Genomic DNA, 21,332 nt, shown 5'->3' with positions numbered 1-21,332 from the left:
TGATCCTTTGTAGTCTCACTATGCTGATAGTCTGCTATCTGATCTTAAGAATACTTCATGTTAAGATCAATTACAGTATTGTCACAGTTGACGTTCCCAGCTGCTAGACAAAGGTCACAGGGGCCCCTATCCAAATTTGCTAAGGGCCCCCAGTTATGCCCTTGGATGTGGGTAAAGGTGAAACCTTAATCAGGTGTATGTGTTTCGAGTGGGGAGATTTTTCTTCACTTACTGTCCCAGTGATGGTGGTCACCAAGACAGGATGTTAGGATGTATCCTCCCCATCAGGGAGCATTCAAAACCTAAAGAGAAGTTCTTATCCTTAAGCTGGCCATACATTTTACAATTGTCCTATTCAATTTCCTTTAGATTTACCTTCAAGTATGTAATGCAAGGGCCTGTCTGATTGCATACATATTAACCACTTCAGCCCCGTAGGGACCAGGCCATTTTTTGCGATACGGCACTGCGTTACTTTAACTAGTTGTGCGAGGCTGTACCCAAATAAAATTGATGTCATTTTTTCCCACAAATAGAGCTTTCTTTTGGTGGTATTTGGTCACCTCTGCATTTTTTTTTATTTTTTTGCACTATAAGAGCGACAATTTAAAAAAAAAAAAAAAAAAAAAAAAAAATATATATATATATATATATATATATATATATATATATATATATATATATATATATATATTACTCTCTGATATAAAACAAATCCAATAAAAAAATGTAAAAAATCGAATTTCTTCATCAATTGAGGCCAATATGTATTCTGCTAAATATTTTTGGTAAAAAAAATCCCAATAAACGTAAATTGATTGGTTTGCACAAAAGTTATCGCGGCTCCAAACTATGGGATATTTTTATGGCATTTTTTAAAATCATTTTTTTAACTAGCAATTTTTAGCGGGACAGCGACATTGTGGCAGACAAATTGGAACACCTAACTAACACTTTTTGGGAACCAGTGACATTATTACAATCAGTGCTGTATTTTGGCCTAGGCCGACAAGGCCCGGGCCTAGGGCGGCACTTTGCAGGGGGGCGTCAAAAAAGCCCCCCTCCACCTTAGACTCTATTGGCCACTAGTTGCTAGAGCTGCCTCTCTCACTCCTCTCTCTCTTTCACCTTCCCTCTCTCTCTCTCTCTCTCCCTTTCTCTCACCCCCCTTTCTCTCTCATCCCCCTTCTCTCTCTCATCCCCTCTCTCTCATCCCCCCTCTCTCTCTCATCCTCTCTCTCTCTCTCTCTCTCATCCCCCCTCTCTCTCACCCCTCCTCTCTCTCTCCCTCACATCCCCCTCTCTTTCTCATCCCCCCTCTCTCTCACCCCCTCGCTCTCTGTCTCTAATCCCCTCTCTCACCCCCCCTCTCTCTCACCCCCCCTCCCTCTCTCTCTCATCCCCCTCTCTCTCACCCCCTCTCTCCCTCTCGCCCCCTCTCTCTCTCTCATCCACCCTCTCTCTCTCTCATCCACCCTCTCTCTCTCTCATCCCCCCTCTCTCTCTCTCTCATCCCCCTCTCTTTTTCCCTTCCTCACCCACCCCCCGTCTCTCTCCTACCACCCCTCACCTCCCCCCCCCCTCTCGTGAGATCTCAGGGGCTCATGCTGGGACTTGTAGTCCTTCAGTTTTGGAGGGAGTCACATCCATTAAAAAGGAAGGAGTGGGGCAAATTTACATAGGAGGGGGGCGCCCAATTTTAGTCTTGCCTAGGGCAGCACAAAACCAAAATACACCACTGATTACAATGATCACTGCTACAAAATATGCACTGGTACTGTACAAATGAAGGGAAGGGGTTAACATCAGGGGAGATCAAAGGGTTAAATGTGCTCCCAGCTGGTGCTTGCAAACTGTGTGGGGGATGATCGGACTGGATGAAGACAGAGATCGGTGTTCCTGCTTAGCAGGAACACAAGATCTCCATATTCTTCCCTGTCAGAACTGCAGTTCACCATTCTGCATCTCTGGGGAACATCTGCGAGTGGCCAGCAGACATTGGGTCCCCGGGACCCACTGATTGGCATCGATCCCGCCTCCAGTGAGGCTTGCGCCACCCAGTGGCTATTGCACAAAATGAAGTACGGGTATGTGATTTTGTGCTGTAGAGCTGACCTGCCGCAGTAAATTTATGCCAAGCGGTTGACAAATGGTTAAAAGTGTTTAGGTTTAACCTCATAATTTATGGTTTTGGTGAATCTAAAGGAAAATCATACAAGAACATTAAATAACTCACTCCATTAAAAAAATAAATAAAATAAAAGTAAATATTTGTATGTATTTGAAGTGTCTTGTTTTGGAAACAAGGAACAATGAGGATGGTTTTAAACGAAATGCCATTAGTAGATAAAGCAAAGTGTTTTTTTATTGTAATATTTGTGATATGTGCATAGAACTGCAAAATTGTGGTAGAGCATGCACCAAAATTTTACATTAAGGCTTCATTTAGACATGCCGTTGGGGGTAGTGGTGTAAAAAAGTGCGGTTGAGGTGCATGTTTTTACCACCCCCAACTGCCCCCCCCCCCCCCCCCAAGTTGCAATAGGCAGCAGATAGGCATGTTTACATTCTGTGGTTGTGATGCTTCACTTTGTGCATGTTACACAACCTGCCCAACAGCGATCGGTGGGCTGCAAGCCCTTGCTTAATGCAACCTAGTCAGGCAAATGGGGACATAGTTGCAGCACATTGTGACAAAATATGGGGTTAAAATGGGTGATAAGGGGGCGTCACAATCGTCTTCTCACTGCCTGTCAACTGCCTCTGAAAAGTGATCTGGATGCAAATCGCTCTACAGAGCAGAGATAGATTTGGATGCACGTCTAAATCTACACCTTTGAATTTAAACTATGGTGTTATTGCACTGCATATAACCAGCAGATGGAGGGAGAACTCTTTAAACAGTTTTTTTTTTTATATTCAAGGGACCCTGTTGTGTATCTATTAAGGGTTCACTTAATTCCCTCCTTCAGAAAACACTAACTGCCTAACTGTTATGCAATAAAGCAAAATGTTTTCTCTCTATTGCAGTTCGATTTTGGGGACATCTTTGTCCATCAAGCCATCCACACTATAGAGTACTGTCTGGGCTGCATCTCCAACACTGCATCCTACCTGCGCTTGTGGGCGCTCAGCCTGGCACACGCACGTAAGTCCTGTCTGTGGTCCTTTCCACATTTCTACTGTATTAGGTTTCTAACCTGAGTCCTGCCATCCTCATTCTAAGCAGAGGATAACTAAGTGCAGGTTCACACTAGGTCGCTCCGACTTAGGGAGCGACCTGTGAAGTCACGTGCATCGCGACTTTGGTGTGACTTGCACGGACTTCATAAAATGAATGTCAATGCAAGTCGTCTCCAGGTCGCCCCGAAGTAGTACAGGACCCTTTTTCTAAGTCGGAGCAACTTGTGTTGCTCCTATTAGAACCGGTCCTGTACTACTCAATGACCGCGACGGTGCACGACTTGCCAGGCTGACCAAGTCGTATTAGTGTGAACCGGCACTAAGGGTTCATTCATATTCCCTTTGAATGCAGGGTTTCTCTTGACAAAGAAGGAAATCAAAAACCTTTTGAAAAGGGTTTGTTGTATGGGCGCTTCCGTGGAATACAGCAGGCTTTAGGTGAGACACTGCACTTCGGCAGCACTGGAGAGGAGAAGCTGCTCTGAAAGTGATAAACATAAAAAGACAAGGCGCCTCTAAGTGCAGTAAGCTCTGAGTATTTATTAGGTTAAAAGCATAAAAGCACTCACATTTGGTAAGTATGACATGGGCATAGCAAAGATCTGTCTGGAGTCTTCCTATCCGCTGTGCTGAGTGGTTGCAATGGGGACATCCGGTGATCCGCTTCCTGTAGATGCGTCCTTTCGTCTGTGTCTCAGCCTGGTTGGCGTGAGATTTCCTGAAGGCAGGATGTGGACGCAGCGGCTGGTGTCCAATAGAGCGAGTGGTGGGCGGTTACATGTTTCGGAGCTCAGCTCCTTCGTCAGACCTCCCAGGGAGCTGAGCTCCGAAACATGTAACCGCCCACCACCCGCTCTATTGGACACCAGCCGCTGCGTCCACATCCTGCCTTCAGGAAATCTCACGCCAACCAGGCTGAGACACAGACGAAAGGACGCATCTACAGGAAGCGGATCACCGGATGTCCCCATTGCAACCACTCAGCACAGCGGATAGGAAGACTCCAGACAGATCTTTGCTATGCCCATGTCATACTTACCAAATGTGAGTGCTTTTATGCTTTTAACCTAATAAATACTCAGAGCTTACTGCACTTAGAGGCGCCTTGTCTTTTTATGTTAATCAAAAACCTTTGCTCATGATGGAGGTTTTGAACATTTATTTAGAAAAGAAGCGTTACAATAGAAAGATTAGAAAGTAGATAGACTGACTTGCACAGAGATCTTCATACAAGGCAAGTGCCAAGCTGAGGATCTGGCCTCTTGATGAAATAGAAGGCTTTAACCACTTGCCCACAGTGCACTTTCACCCCCTTCCTGCCCAGACCGATTTTCAGCTTTCAGCGCTCTCACACTTTGACTGAGAATTACTCAGTCATGCAACACTGTACCCATACAAAAATTGTGTCCTTTTTTTCACACAAATAGAGCTTTCTTTTGATGGTATTTGATCAATACTGGGTTTTTTATTTTTTGTGCTATAAATAAAAAAAGACTGAAAATATCGTGAAAAAACGCATTTTTCTTTGTTTCTGTCATAAAATTTTGCAAATTAGTAATTTTTCTTCACAAATTTTGGCCAAAATTTATACTGCTACTTATCTTTGGTAAAAATAACCCAAGTAAGTGTATATTATTTGGTCTTTGGGAAAGTTATAGAGTCCACAAGCTATGGTGCGAATCATTGAAAATTGATCACACTTGATCACACCTGATGTACTGAAGGCCTATCTCATTTCTTGAGACACTAAAAGGTCAGGAAAGTACAAATACCCCCCAAATGACCCCTTTTTGGAAAGTAGACATTCCAAGGTATTTAATAAGGGGCATGATGAGTTTTTTGAAGTTGTAATTTTTTCCCACAATGCTTTGCAAAATGAAGATTTTTTTTTTTTTATTTTTTTTTTTTTTACAAATTGCCGTATTAACAGGTTATTTCTCTCACACAGCACATGTATACTTGCAACTACACCCCAAAACACATTCTACTACTCTGCCTGAGTATGGCGATACCACATGTGTGAGACTTTTTCACAGCCTGGCCACATACAGAGGCCTAACATCCGAGTACCAGCGTCCGGCATTCTAGGAGCACAAATTACACATATCATTTCCTGACAACCTATCGCACTTTTGAAGGCCCTGGAGCACCAGGACAATGGAAACCCCCATAAAATGACCCCATTTTGGAAAGCAAACAGCCGAACGTATAATTTTTGAGGCATAATGAGTCTTTTGAATATGTCATTTTTTTCCACAAGTTTTTGGAAAATGTGGAAAGAAAATGAAAACACATTTTTTTTACACAAAGCTGTCCATTTATGCAATATTTCTAACACATCGCATGTACATAGCAAAACTTGCACCCCAAAATACATTCTGCTATTCCTCCTGAGTATGGCGATACCACATGTGTAACACTTTTTCACAGCCTGGCCACATACATAGGCCTCACATCCAAGTAGCGCTTTACACAAAGTTGTCCATTTATCCACTTTAAGACTGGGCCTATTTTTGACACTTGGTGTTTACAAGCTAAAATATTTTTTTTTGCTAGAAAACTACTTTGAACCCCCAAACATTATATATTTTTTTTTAGCAGAGACCCTAGAGAATAAAATGGAGATCGTTGCAATATTTTTTATCACACCATATTTGCGCAGCAGTCTTCCAAATGCGATTTTTTTGAAAAAAATTCACTTTTTTGAACTAAAAAATAAGAAAACAGTAAATTTAGCCCAATTTTTTTCCATAATATGAAAGATAATGTTACGCCGAGTAATTAGATACCAAACATGTCATGCTTCAAAATTGCACATGCTCACAGAATGGCGCCAAACATTGGTACTTAAAAATCCCCATAGGCAACATTTTAAAAATTTCTGCAGGTTACTAGCTTAGAGTTACAGAGGAGGTCTAGGGCTCAAATTATTGCACTCGCTCTAACGATCGCGGCGATACCTCACATGTATGGTTTGAACACCGTTTACATATGTGGGCGGGACTTGCGTATGCGTTTGCTTCTGCGCGCGAGCTAACGGGGACAGGGCGCTTTAATTTTTTTTTTTTTTTTTTTTCCTATTTATTTTATTTATTATTTTTTTATTTTTACACAGTTTAAAAAAAAAAAATGTTTTGATCATTTTTATTCCTATTACAAGGAATGTAAACATCCCTTGTAATAGAAATAGGCATGACAGGTCCTCTTTATTGTGAGATCTGGGGTCAAAAAGACCTCACACCTCACAACTACACTAAAAAAGAAAAAAAAAAAAAAAAATTGTTGAAAGAGGGAAAAAAAAAAAGCAAAAAAAAAAAGCGGCCCTTTAAACTGGTTGCTAGGCAACGTCTTTTGACGTAGCTCCGGTCCTCCAAGACCATAGAGTTGAGTGAGGGCCATCTTGCCCTCACTCGACTTCCTGTCTCTGAGGATCCGGGACCGGATAGTTTTCCCCGCTGCCGGCGGGTCCGGTAAGCTGGGAAAACGTCTGGGACGCGGCAGGAGGGGGGGGGGCACCTCTTCCCCTGCACCGTAAGGGTAATTCCGCGGCGAATCCGCCACTGGGACCACCCTTATCTGAAAGCCGACCGCCCGCCGTTTAAAAAAATACCGGGGTTATGGGGGCTATCTGCTGCCATAACCCCAGTATTTAGCTTTTAATGGCCGACGCATATAGTCGTTAGGCGGTCAGTAAGTGATTGCATGTATATGGCAAACAGGTGACGATGACTGACGGGGTGACAGGTGACGATGACTGATGGGGTGACAGGTGACGATGACTGATGGGGTGACAGGTGACGATGATTGATGAGGTGACAGGTGATGATGATTGATGAGGTGACAGGTGACGATGATTGATGGGGTGACAGGTGACGATGATTGATGGGGTGACAGGTGACGATGATTGATGGGGTGACAGATGACGATGATTGATGGGGTGACAGATGACAGTCACTGACGGGGTGACATGTGACGATGATTGATGGGGTGACAAGTGACGATCACTGATGGGGTGTCAAGTGACGATGACTGATGGGGTGACAGGTGACGATGACTGATGGGGTGACAGGTGACGGTGATTGATGGGGTGACAGGTGACGGGCGATGGTCACTGATGGGTGACAGGTGACGGGCGATGGTGCACGGCGGTACTGATGGCAGTCTCTGGTGACCGGTGAATTTTAGGCTACGTTCACATGTGAGCGTAGCGATCACGGTCAGAATCACTGCGATTCTGCCCGTGATCCAGAAATCATTGCAAATTGCGGGGCGCCTGTGCGTTGCCCGTGATTTGCAATAGCACCCCAAACGCTGTGCGATGTTGCTGCGATTTCCGCCTGCCGAATCGCGGTAACATTGCGCATGACGCAATGACGCTCCAACGCATGACGCTCCAAAGAACGCATGACGCTCCAAAGAAACTCTTGTACCTTTTTTGAGCGTCATGCGATGTTTGCACGATGTTACCGCGATTCGGCAGGCGGAAATGGCGGCAACATCGCACAGCGTTTGGGGTGCTATTGCAAATCGAGGGCAACGCACAGGCGTCCCGCGATTTGCAATGATTTCCGGATCGCGGGCAGAATCGCAGTGATTCTGCCTGCGATCGCTGCGCTCACATGTGAACGTTATGGGTGTCAATTTCTGGGCACTGATGAGGTGACTGTTGGGTGACAGGTGACACTGGGGGGGGCTGAGGACAGTGTGGGGACCTTTATTAGTGTGATTTTTACTTTGTGACATGTGTACAGAGCAGTAACTCACTATTTCTAGCTCTTCTCCCCTCATACTGGAAACTGTATGAGGAGAGAAGAGCTAGTAACAGTCAGTTACTGCTCTTTGTTTACATTTTCTGATCGGCTGTGAATGGATTCACAGCCGATCACATAGTAAACAGTCACTGTCAGTGACTGTTTACTACCGCCGGTGACAGCTGTGTTCCTACGGAACACAGTGCCACCGACATGACCGCGCTGCGCGCTCCCGATCGCGCATGCGCGGTCATCTAGTGGGCGCCTTCATTGTGATCGGCTGTGTCATTGGAACACAGCCGATCACGTGGGAAACAGCCACGCCCATTGGCTGTTTCCCCCCTGCCGGTGACGGGGGGTGTCCCGGGGACACCCTGACACCGGCAGTGCAGGGCGGCGCGCACGCGATCGCGCGCCTGCCCTGCTTAAAGTGCCGCCGTCATATGACGGCGGCCCAGGATAATGGTCGCTCCGCTCCGCCGTCATATGACGGCGGGCGGGCGGCAAGCGGTTAAGCTCCAATCCTGGACATTTGCCATGTAGGACTTCCCACCCATAACATATACACTATATTGTCAAACGTATTGGGATTCCTGCCTTAACACGCACAAGAACTTTAATGGCATCCCAGTCTTAGTCCGCAGGGTTCAATATTGAGTTGGCTCACCCTTTGCAGCTATAACAGCTTCAACTCTTCTGGGAAGGCTGTCCACAAGGTTTAGGAGTGTGTCTATGGGAATGTTTGACCATTCTTCCAGAAGCGCATTTGTGAGATTAGGAATTGATATTGGACGAGAAGGCCTGGCTCACAGTCTCCGCTTTTATTCATCCCAATGGTGTTCTATCAGGTTGAAGTCAGGACTCTGTGCAGGCCAGTCAGGTTCCTTCACCCCAAACTCGCTCATCAATGTCTTTATGGATCTTTGTGCACTGGTCCAAATTATTTGGTGGAGGGGGGATTATGGTGTGGGGTTGTTTTTCAGGCGTTGGGGTTTCAGTGATTGGAACTCTTAAGGCGTTAGCATACTAAGACATTTTGGACAATTTCATGCTCCCAACTTTGTGGGAATAGTTTGGGGACGACCCCTTCCTGTTCCAACATGACTGCACCAGTGCACAAAGCAAGGACCATAAAGACCTGGATGAGTATTGTGTGTACTAGGCATTACTCCATATTGCACAACAAGACACGAGGACATCAATTTGTTCATTCTGTTATGCTAAAGTCATTCTAGCAGGTGAACCTGTTTTTAAATAAAGAACCTACCCTTAGAATATAAGCATTTAGTATTGTCAGTTAATCATTAGTGAAACATATGATAATTATTTTTCTTTATCACTGTCAAGCAGTTGTGAAATCCTACCCATTGACTTGTAATGTATTATGAGTTTCACAATACATGACTGGGCTGCAAAGCCTCCTAAACACAGCATGCAGCCTTCAAGCAATGTGAGTGTGCAAGTCCAATGGGAATGTTTAGTCTTCATTTTACCATCATTCAATGCGCACTTCACAGACTTTAGGAATGTCCCTGAACACCCATTCTAAATATCTATGAGACTTGTATTGCCTCTCCCAGTCGGGGCTCTGCTGTACAGGGACTGCAAGAGAATAATACCAGGTCAAATTCAGGTACTTACACTGCTTGTACTGAAAAAAAAAAAAAGACATGTAATGATGTATATAAATACAGAAGTGCATTCTTTTGTTTCTTTTATACAGTATCTCACAAAAGTGAGTACACCCCTTACATTTTTGTAAATATTTTATTGTAACTTTTCATGTGACAACACTGAATAAAATTAAACTTTGCTACAATGTAAAGTAGTGAGTGTACAGCTTGTAGAACAGTGTAAATTTGCTGTTCCCTCAAAATAACTCAACACACAGCCATTAATGTCTAAACCGCTGGCAACAAAAGTGAGTACACCACTAAGTGGAAATGTTCAAATTGGGTCCAAAGTGTCAATATTTTTTTGTGGCCACCATTTTTTTCCAGCCCTGCCTTAACCCTGTTAGTTAAGGCAGGGCTGGAAAAAAGGTTCACCAGAGCTTCACAGGTTGCCACTGGAGTCCTCTTCCACTCCTCCATGATGACATCATGGAGCTGGTGGATGTTAAAGACCTTGCGCTCCTCTCCCTCCTGTTTTAGGATGCACCACAGCTGCTCAATTGGGTTTAGGTCTGGAGACATGCTTGGCCAGTCCATCACATTTACCCTAAGCTTCTTTAGCAAGGCAGTGGTCATCTTGGAGGTGTGTTTGGGGTCGTTATGTTGGAATACTGCCCTAAGGCCCAGTATCAGAACTGAGGAGATCACGTTCTGCTTCAGTATGTCACAGTACATGTTGGCATTTATGGTTCCCTCAGTGAACCTATAGCTCACCAGTGCCAGCAGCAGTCATGCAGCCCCCAGACCATGACACTCCCACCACCATGCTTGACTGTAGGCAAGACACACTTGTCTTTGTACTCCTCACCTGGTTGCCGCCATACAGGCTTGACACCATCTGAACCAAATACATTTTCTTTGGTCTAATCAGACCACAGGACATGGTTCCAGCAATCAATGTCCTTAGTCTGCTTGTCTTCAGCAAACTGTTTTCGGGCTTTCTTGTCCATCATCTTTAGAAGAGGCTTCCTTCTGGGATGACAGCCATGCAGACCAATTTGATGCAGTGTATGGTCTGAGCACTGACAGGCTGACTCCCCACCCCTTCAACCTCTGCAGCAATGCTGGCAGCACTCATACGTCAATTTCCCTAAGACATCCTCTGGATATGACGCTGAGCACGTACACTCAGCTTCTTTGGTCAAACATGGCAAGGCCTGTTCTGAGTGGAACCTGTCCTGTTAAACCGCTGTATGGTCTTGGCCACCATGCTGCAGTTTAGTTTCAAGGTCTTGGCAATCTTCTTATAGCCCAGGTCATCTTTATGTAGAGCAACAATTTTTTTTCCAGACCCTCAGAGAGTTCTTTGCCATGTTGAACTTCCAGTGACCAGTATGACAGAGTGAGAGCGATAACACCAAATTTAACACACCTGCTCCCCACTCACACCTGAGACCTTGTAACACTAATGAGTCACACAACACCGGGGAGGGAAAATGGCTAGTTGGGCACAATTTGGACTTTTAACTTAGGGGTGTACGCACTTTTGTTGCCAGCGGTTTAGACATTAATGGCTGTGTGTTGAGTTATTTTGAAGGGGCAGCAAATACCGTATTTATCGGCGTATAACACGCGCCGGCGTATAACACGCACCCCAATATTTGGAGAGAAATTTCAGGAAAAAAGCTTAAATTTAACATAAACAGCTTTGAACTCAGAACATTTTTTTTTTTAAATCAAATGACATCACCAGTGCCCATGAATGCAGCCCACCAGCAGTGTCCATAAATGCAGCCCACCAGCAGTGTCCATATATCCAGCCTCAATATATGCAGCCCACCAGCAGTGTCCATATATCCAGCCACAATATATGCAGCCCACCAGCAGTGTCCATACATGCAGCCCACCAGCAGTGTCCATACATGCAGCCCACAAGCAGTGTCAATGAATGCAGCCCACCAAGTGTCCATACATGCAGCCCACCAAGTGTCCATACATGCAGCCCACCAAGTGTCCATACATGCAGCCCACCAAGTGTCCATACATGCAGCCTAGCAAGCGCAATGTCCAAATATGCAGCATCGCAAGCGCCATTGGAACTAACCTCATTTTGTTTTAAAAAAGACCGGGAAGCAGCGCAGAGAGCAGAAGGGGCGGGCCGTGCCGAGAAGGAAGGACGAGCTGTCATACCGTAAGAGCAGAAGGGGGCGGGCCGAGCCGAGAAGGAAGGACGAGCTGTCATACCGTGAGAGCAGAAGGGGGCGGGCCGAGCCTAGAAGGAAGGACGAGCTGTCATACCGTAAGAGCAGAAGGGGGCGGGCCGAGCCGAGGAGAAGGGAGAACGAGCGAGCGCAGTCATCGGAAGTCCCGCCTCCTCTGCCGAGACGTGTGACGACTGTCATAGGCGGGACTTCCGATGACTGCGCTCGCTCGTTCTCTCTTCTCCTCGGCTCGGCCCGCCCCCTTCTGCTCTAATGACAGCTAGTCCTTCCTTCTCCTCGGCCCGACCCGCCCCTTCTGCTCTCGGCGATTCTTCCTGGCCGTTTTTTTTTTAATATCGGCGTATAACACGCACTGCTGCTTTTTCCTCCATTTTTAGGAGGAAAAAGTGCGTGTTATACGCCAATAAATACGGTATATGCTGTTATACAAGCTGTACACTCACTACTTTACATTGTAGCAAAGTGTCATTTCTTCAGTGTTGTCACATGAAAATATATAATAAAATATTTACAAAAATGTGAGGGGTGTACTCACTTTTGTGAGATACTGTATCTGGCTGAAGTCCAGCTTTAAATGGTAACTCAACTTTCGCAGTTAAAAAAAAAAGCAAATAAAAAAAAAAAGAATATAATAACATTTACAATTGTAAAAAAAGTCATATTGTTATTGAATGTTCTAAAAAAAAAAAAATATCTTTCCTTTTTCAATTTGCAATGCTGTAATTTTCTGTAAAATGAAATGCAAAATGGCTACCTGGAAGCATTCTGTACATGATGGTGTACAGCAGGGGTGTCCAAACTATGGCCCTCCAGCTGTTCAGGAACTACAATTCCCATCATGCCTAGTTATGTCTGTGAATGTCAGGGATTTACAAAGCCTCATGGGACATGTAGTTCTGCAACAGCTGGAGGGCAGTAGTTTGGACACCCCTGGGTACAGAATGCCCCCCAGAAATGTAGGTCACCTGGCCCAGCCAGACAGGACCGTGCTGTATGGCAGAGCTACCATTGCTGACATCCACACCTGTACATGTTGATTGTCTATTCTGAAAATATTCTGAGCCACACACCTGGGAAATAATGCAGATAAAGAGTTTTGCATTTCCCAACTTTTTCCATCTGTATACTTCTAGGTCAGAAACTCAGAGGTCTGGGTCTGAGGTCTAGGTCTAAAAATTTTGAGGATAGTTAATTATAATAACAGCCAGAAAGCTAGTATTTTCACAAGTTTTCAGCAGTGGAACCCCTCCATCTCATAGCAGGTAAACTTTAAATAAAATGTTTAATTCTATCCTGGCTGTTTGAAAAACACTTTCATTTAATAATTTTCTTTTGCTTTTTCCACAGAGCTTTCTGAGGTCCTGTGGACGATGGTGATGCACATTGGCCTCTCTAGCGCCGCCTATAGCGGTCTTATTGGCGTTTTCATCATTTTTGCAGTTTTTGCTGTTTTGACTGTGGCCATTCTGCTGGTCATGGAGGGGCTCTCGGCCTTTCTGCATGCTCTCCGTCTCCACTGGTAAGTCCTTCTTCTTTCTAGAACTTTATATAATGAACTTCTGCATCTGTCTTATAGATCCAACAGGAAGTAAGAAGAAATCTCCCCAAATGAATGAAAATCCTCTCTTAAAGTGATATTAAAGCCAAAAGAGAAAAAAATAGATGCTTATAGTTGGACATACAGTATATGCTCTTGCTATTCTTTTTCAAAATTTCGTCTCTATTCTTGATTCGCTGGCTGTGCACTGGCCATGCTGGCCCACTTCAGGTATGTGGGGGCCCCCTGTGCCTGTTAAAGGGGTTGTAAAGTCAGAAGGTTTTTTATCCTAATGCATTCTGTCCATTAAGATAAAAAGCCTTCTGTGTGTAACAGCCCCCCCCAATACCTACTTGAGCCCCCTCTCTATCCAGCGATGTCCACAAGTGCCTCAGCCATCCGGGACTCTCTCTCCTGATTGGCTAAGACACAGCAGCGGCGCCATTGGCTCCCACTGCTTTCAATCAAACTCAGCCAATCATGAGAGAGAGGGGGCGGGGCTGAACGGCAGCTCCGTGTCTAAATGGAAACATGGAGCTGCAGCTCTGCTCGAGTGCCCTCATAGCAAGCTGCTTGATGTGGGGGCACTCAACAGGAGGGAGGGGCCAGAATCAGTGAAGAGGGACCTAAGAAGAGAAGGATCCAGGCTGCTCTGTGCAAAATCACTACACAGAGCAGGTAAGTAAAACTAACATGTTTATTATTTCAATAGAAAAAAATGAGACTTTACAATCACTTTAAGTATCACCGGAGTCTCAACTTCATGCGTACTCCCATTTAGAACTACAAGCTTACACGCAACCGCTCCCAGTGACAGAGATAAAGAACCAAAGCCACAACTCTCCTCCTCCTCCATAACAGCGATTGACAGCAGTTGCCGAGTCAGTAGCTTGTGTATTTTGCACTGTCTTTGTCTGCGGCGTTTGGAGTGGAGTTGAGACTCCAAGACTCCATAGGTTGGCTTTTACTCACACCCTTGATTGCTTTGAATAGAATACCTCTTTGTTAGAAGAGACAACAAAGTCCTATCCAGCTGCATGCAGCTGTTATAAAACATACAGGAAATGCTGGACTTTCTTATTCACACTATTAGTGTGGCCAACTGGCCATATATTGTCTTATTGCTTATCATTGGTAATCCTCATCGGTTCCAATCACCCAAATGAAAACAAGAATAAATACTATCAATCTCATGGAAAAAATATTCCACATATTATATGCACTTTTACACTAAAAAATGGGATCCATGCTTTAATCATTTTGATGTATTATTTAGACTCTTGGATAACTAATTTGTTTCTTTATTGATATTCAAATCTCATAGAGATTATATTCTTTGTAATGTGAATATTTAACAAACCCAGCTCAAAAATTTTACTTTAACCACTTTACCACCGGAGGATTTTGCTGTCTTACGTCCAGGCCACTTTTTGCGATTCGGCGCTGTGCGACTTTAACTGAAAATTGCGCGGTCGTGCGACGCCGTACCCAAACGAAATTTATGTCCTTTTTTTCACACAAACAGAGCTTTCTTTTGGTGGTATTTGATCACCTGTGCGATTTTTACTTTTTGCGCTATAAACATAAAAAGAGCGTTTATTTTGAAAAAATAACAATATTTTTAACATTTTTTTATATGAAATTCCCCCCAAAAAATGTAAAAATCAAAATTTTTTTAAATTTTTGGCCAATTTGTTTTCTGCTACCTATGTTTGGTACAAAAAATCACAATAAGCGTATTTTGATTGGTTTGCACAAAAGTTATTGCGTTTACTAACTACGGGAAAGATTTCTGTCATTTTTGGTGTTTTTTTTTTTAACGCGTAATGGCGGCGATCTGCGATTTTTTTTGCGGGACTGCAACATTGCGGCGGACAGATCGGACCCTTGACTGACATTTTTGACACTTTTGGGGTTACCAGTGACATTACTGCAGTAATCAGTGCTATAAATATGCACTGTTACTGTAAAAATGACACTGGCAGTGAAGGGGTTAATTTTATTGGAGAGGGAGGGGTTAATGTATGCCTGGTGCTTACTGACGTGTGTGGGGGGAGGTGACTATGTGACACAAGGACAGATCGGATGTTCAGCTATGCTGAACACTCCGATCTGTCGCTCCCTGTCACTTAGGAGATCCGCCCGCTCTGTTTACACAGGCGGGCGGATCTCCTCACTCGATTCCCCGACGATCGGGGAAGAGCGGCGGCAATCGCCGCCGCTCCTCCCCTGGCCCGACTCCCGCTGTGACTGAAAACAGCGGGAGCGTGCCTCCGGCGGCACGCGAGTGCCACCTACAGGGGGAGGAGTCCAGCGACGTAGGTCTACGTCACTGGACAGTATCGAGCCACATTGCTGCAGTAGCAGCAATGTGAGCAGTGGCCAAGTGGTTAATTTGGTACTGTTTACCATGATTTAAACTTTATTTGTGCGATCATTTTTTGTACCATCATTTTACACCAAATTAAAAAAAATTGTAAAAAAATAAAAATAAAAATGAAATGCTGGATTTTCTAAGGGGGAAAGCCCAGCACACTCTGTAAAGTGAGTGTCACGTAATTCCTGATTGTTTTGTTAAAGGGTAACTCAACTTTACTGGGAAAAAATAGCAAATAAAAAAAATAAAAAATAATAGGAATCTACAGCCAGAGGGGAATGTTTTTTTTTCTCAGCAAATCATTTTTTTTAAAATATTTTATGGAAATATGTTGTATTACAAATGTAACACTTTCAGTGTATTGAAGTGCAAACAATTCTTATAAAGTAAATATCATCAAACACCATATTACCCATTGTAGGGTTATTATTAGGTAATTGCCCCAATGTGCAATATGCTTCATAATCTCCATTGAAACATGTAAGATATAAGGAATAGTGTAAAGTTAAAGCACCAATTGTATCACAGCATTAACCTATGCCTCTGCTCTGCCTTTGTTCCTTGCAGGGTGGAGTTCCAGAACAAATTCTACCATGGAGCAGGTTATCTATTCACTCCGTTCTCCTTCCAGCGCATCCTTGATGGAACATCAGAAGATTAAGTGCAATAACCCAAACCAATGGCTGATAATAAACATGCCTAAATTATTTACAATAAAAATGCTCTATATGAGAACCTGCAGATGTGTGTGTTCTTCCTACTGAAAACAATATCAATACAACTAAAACTATATATTTTTATAAGAAGCACATTGTGTTTGACCATTATTTTGGCCCTGGTTCATCATTACTGACATGTCACAATATACAGCAACAGAATTATTGTTCAGAAACGATCCACTGTTTACCATTGAAAACTGTTCTTGAGCTTCAGTCAGTGACTTATACTAGGCTGAGATGAAAAAATAGGGAGCGCTTCTAAAAGTAGCCATTGCAAAATTATACAGAGGTGCAGGCAATGTACATCATCAGCTGGCTGTCACTGCGCTTAGCATCAGACAGCATAAAGGCTTGTAAGCAGGGGTTAGTACTCCTCTTAGTAAGGTCCCTCCCCTGGGTAGTTGGTGGGTGGAGTTAGAGCCCTTTATAAGCTGGAGTGCGGGGAGCCTTAGTCAAATGGGAGTATAGGAACAGGTTACCCTTGACTTACAATTTGCAGGTTTGTAGCCTGGAAAGCAAAGTGCCCTTTAGAGCTAAGCCAACAAGAGACTCTGAGAGGGCCCACAATAGGGGGACTCATACTGGGAAGAAGGTTGGAGAGTTAGGCTGGCCAAACATGTCCAGTTTTCTTGTACAATTTACCTTTAGATTTACCCTAAACTGTGTAGTGCAAGGGTCTGCCTAATTGGATACAATTGAAAGTTGTTTAGTTTGTCCATAGTTATTTTGACCCCATATTATATGGTTTTTGGTAAATCTAAAGGAAAATTGTACAACGTGATTGAACATGTATGGCCAGCCTTAGCCAGACTTTCTGAGTTTGAACATGCACTGAATAGAACTGTACTGATGGTCTGTAGTATGATCTTGAAGAAGTGGCTATACAGAGTGTTATCCTGTTATTTCACAGTAAAAAGCTTCAATAGGCTATTCATGTGGACATTCTTTATTTATTTTTTTAACCACTTGCCGACTGCCTAACGCCGATCTACGTCGGCAGTCAGCCCCTCACAGGCAAAGTGACGTAGGGCTACGTCACTAGCCTGTGAGGGTCTAGGGAGCGAGCGCGCGCCCCCGGAGGCGCGCTCCCGCGTGGTCACGGACCCCCCCGCGCGTGTGACCGGCGGACCCGATGTCCGCCGGTCACTCGGCGATCGGCGGGGGAGAGGGAGAATGTCAGGCAGCTTGTGTAAACAAGCCACCTGTCATTCTCCTTGCTGTTAGGATACTGATCACTCGGATCTAGTATGTAGATCCGTTGATCAGTGTCCATACAGCTCAAGCCCCAGCCAATCACAGTAGAAAGCACGCCCCTAGGGATACACACAGCCCCTCCCTCCCAAATAAAGTTAACCCCTTCACTACCAGTGTATTTTTACAGTAATAGTGCATATATATAGCACTGATTACTGTAGAAATGTCACTGGTAACCCCAAAAGTGTCAAAAATGTCAGTCAAGGGTCCGATCTGTCCGCCCCAATGTCGCAGTACCGCAAAAAAAATCGCAGACCGCCGCCATTACACGTTAAAAAAAAAAACAACAAAAATGACAGAAATCTTTCCCTTTGTTAGTAAACGCGATAACTTTTGCGCAAACCAATCAAAATACGCTTTTTGCGATTTTTTTTACCAAACATAGGTAGCATAAAACAAATTGGCCGAAAAAGTAAAAAAATTTTGATTTTTAAATTTTTTTTTGGGGAATTTCATATAAAAAAATGTGAAAAATATTGCTATTTTTGCAAAATTGACGCTCTTTTTTTGTTTATAGCGCGTGATCAAAAAATCGCACAGGTGATCAAATACCACCAAAAGAAAGCTCTGTTTGTGGGAAAAAAAGGACGCCAAATTCGTTTAGGTACAGCGTCGCACGACCGCGCAATTGTCCGTTAAAGTCACGCAGTGCCGAATCGCAAAATACCCCCTGGTCGGAATGGGGGTAAAATCTTCCGGGGCTTAAGTGGTTAAGAAGATGAGCCTTAGACCATGAGAAAGTACTACGTATAAGGTGGGACTCCAAGCCTGGAACTTGTGAGACTTATTATGGTGGAGTTTCTCCTGTCTACAGGTATGTGTGTACCCTATCTGAATAAGAAGCAAGGAGGTGCCCCTGGCCAGCTTGGCAGGAGCTGGAAGTGAAGTAAGCCAACAGGCTTAAGCAGCACACTGCTGCAGTGTGTGGCCGGTGTTCCAGTCTGTAGTCTGCATACTCTGGTCTGGCTGTAGAGTAAGAGCGAGCTGAAAGTCCTTCTGCTGTTCCAGCGCTCTGGCCAGTATTGGATCAGCTGTGGACTCAGGTAATGCCGCCACAATGTAGATAAGAACATAGGATATAATCAAGTGACAGTGATACATTTTATTTCAAATGTATGATAGGCTGAGCGGATGTCATCAGTCTGCTGCAGGCAGGAGGAAGCATTTAGCTTCAGATCAGATAGCAACATTGTAAATGTGCAGCACACAAGTCACAAAGTTAGAGGCTGCAGCAGGGGCTGATCTGTGTCAGACATTGGTAAACACAGCCAAGAACTGCACAGGCACCAGTATTTACAGGATTGAGTCATCTCTGAGCTGTCATCGCAGTCCAGGAAGCAGATGGTGACCCCGGAGGATGCCTGAGATAAGATGGCATTGCCCTTTTGGAGAAAAAAAGATGAAGTCATTGTCAGCTATCATCTCTGTGAGAGGTAATAAATGCTTGGAAGTGTAACACGGACATGATACTGAGCATGCTGCACTTAAAGTGTTATTAAATCCAGGACCAGGATTCACTATATCTGGTCTCCCACAGTACACATAACGTGGAAATGCAATAGTCTTAGTAAATAAAAACTGCTAAATACCTTTTTTCACCAGCAGTATATAGCAGTCTTTGACTTGTATCAGTGTCTGGTTAAAGCTTGTAGGAGGAGTTTTCATTCTCCCCTGATTGTCTTATGAGGCTACAGGACACCTGACTCTGACACCGACCCTCTGTCTGGACAGTGCTGATCACATGCACTCTCCTAAGAAAAATAAAAACTTTCTAGCTAAACACACCAAACTGAGCATGTGCAGAGTGACGACAAAAGGCTCTGTTCTATCAGTAGATGGATTGGGAACTGTGGAAGAAGGAGAGAATCAGAGAAGACAGGATCAAACAGCCTTTTTACACAATGCAGAGGATTAACCCCTTCCACAGCGAGTATAACAAGCTTGCTTTACTGCATATACACACTGATTTTCCAGTTGTGGGTTTAGTCACACTTTTTTTTATTGTAATCCCTTACCAGTTTAAAATAGAAATGAAAGGCAAAACATTCTTCTATAGATAAAATTATTACCTTTTTTCCCCTTTTTTCTTATAATTATCATGTGTTCTTAGCTCTATAAGAGCGAAGAGCGGGGGGGGGGGGGGGGGTTTGCAACAGCACATTGATCTTCCAAGTGAATGGCTGTGCAGGTGGGGGTGTCAGGACAAGTCTATTCATTGAAGGAGAGTGGGTTGAGTTTCCAGCACAGCTAGAGAACTGACCACGCTGTGCTCTCATGCCTAGTGCGGTCAGTTTGTAATAGGGAAGCAGAGGGACTAGCAGGAACATCAGGGATTTCACACAGAGGAGGCAGTACAAAGAGAACAAGATACTTTCTAATACAAGTACATGTTACAGCAGGCACATATCAGGAGTATGAAATGTTGGGTTTACATATTCTTTACCACAATTAAATATATGACACTGTGATGGAGTTTGGGATGGAAACACTCTGTACAGGACATTGGATCACATCCAGCAAATTCATTAATCCTTACTGATGGGTGTATTGGATACTCTTAGTCCATTTTATAATAAGGTTATATAAATGTCCTGTAATATAATATCTGATGTTCTCAGCGGATTAAACAAAGCAACGTTTTTCTTGTGTAAAGGAAACCTCAGACAACAGATGTAATCATAAAAAGAGAAACATGTCAAGAATTTTGATCTTGTTGGGGTTCTTTTCTAATGAATGATACGTATGAACACAAATAAGAGCATTTCGTTTTTAAATGTATTCTCTGTCACTAAAAATCACCTGTGAATTCAAATATATGCGTGGCAGGATTTTTTCACCTTGATCTGCTTGTGTACCTGTACTGGAGGTTACAACCCAGCAGCTGGGTGCCAGCAGCTATTTCAAAGGAAATAGCCTCAGTCTTGCTCCGATACCTTTCCTGTCCTTAGTCCTAGTGACAGTGTTGAAATCACCACCGAAGACAACTTGCTGGGCTGTAAAAAGAAAAGCCTTGATGTTCATGAAGAGGCATTTCCTGTCCCATTTGGTCTGGGGCCCATAGATGTTAATCAGGCGCAGGTCCTGCCCCACCCATGAAGATGTCTAAGACCATGCATCTCCCTATTTCTACCTCAATAATCTGCCGAGAGATGTCTAAGACCATGCATCTCCCTATTTCTACCTCAAAAATCCGCCGACAGGTTACCATGCCGGAAAAAAGTACCGAAACTCCAGTGTAAGGCTCGGCCGCAAGAGACCAGAAGGAGGGCCTACGCCTTCACTCCCTCTTCGCCAGATGAATATTGGCCAAACTAGACAACCGGATGTCTTGCAAAAAGAAATAATCAGCATCAAACCTGCTGAGTAAAAATAAGGCCATGTTACGAGCACTTACTGATTTTATGCTGGCGACATTAATGGTCGCCACTTTCAAAGGAGTGGGAACCACCATCAGAATGATTGGAGTACACGTTTCTTAGCTTGCTTACCCCCCTCCCTGCTCAGAGACTCTACACGCTTTAATGTTCCCTGTGATTCCTCTTCCATTAAAAACACAGACTCATCACCCGAAGAACTCCCATCCTCCACCTCAGAAAACACTTCAAACTTATTGGACAACTCCTCCCTCCCAGGTTCAGGTACAGGCACATCCTTCTCCTTTATCCTCTTCCCAAAC

General features: G+C 44.0%; 1 protein-coding gene across 1 annotated transcript in view; it reads left to right on the top strand.

The window, feature by feature from the left end:
• Positions 1-16,419, top strand: part of ATP6V0A4 (ATPase H+ transporting V0 subunit a4) — a 59,855-nt gene extending 43,436 nt beyond the window's left edge. The window contains exons 18-20 of the mRNA XM_082255255.1: positions 3,031-3,148; positions 13,117-13,288; positions 16,251-16,419. Coding sequence (XP_082111381.1) covers positions 3,031-3,148; positions 13,117-13,288; positions 16,251-16,344 — 384 coding nt within the window. The 3' untranslated portion in view covers positions 16,345-16,419. The remainder of the gene's footprint in view (positions 1-3,030; positions 3,149-13,116; positions 13,289-16,250) is intronic.
• Positions 16,420-21,332: the final 4,913 nt, after the last annotated feature.

This window comes from Pelophylax lessonae (genome assembly GCF_965119305.1).
Source record: "Pelophylax lessonae genome assembly, chromosome: 4".
Lineage (NCBI taxonomy): Eukaryota > Metazoa > Chordata > Amphibia > Anura > Ranidae > Pelophylax > Pelophylax lessonae.
Note: the sequence above shows the minus strand (reverse complement) of the source record. Positions and strands in the feature narration are given on the sequence as shown.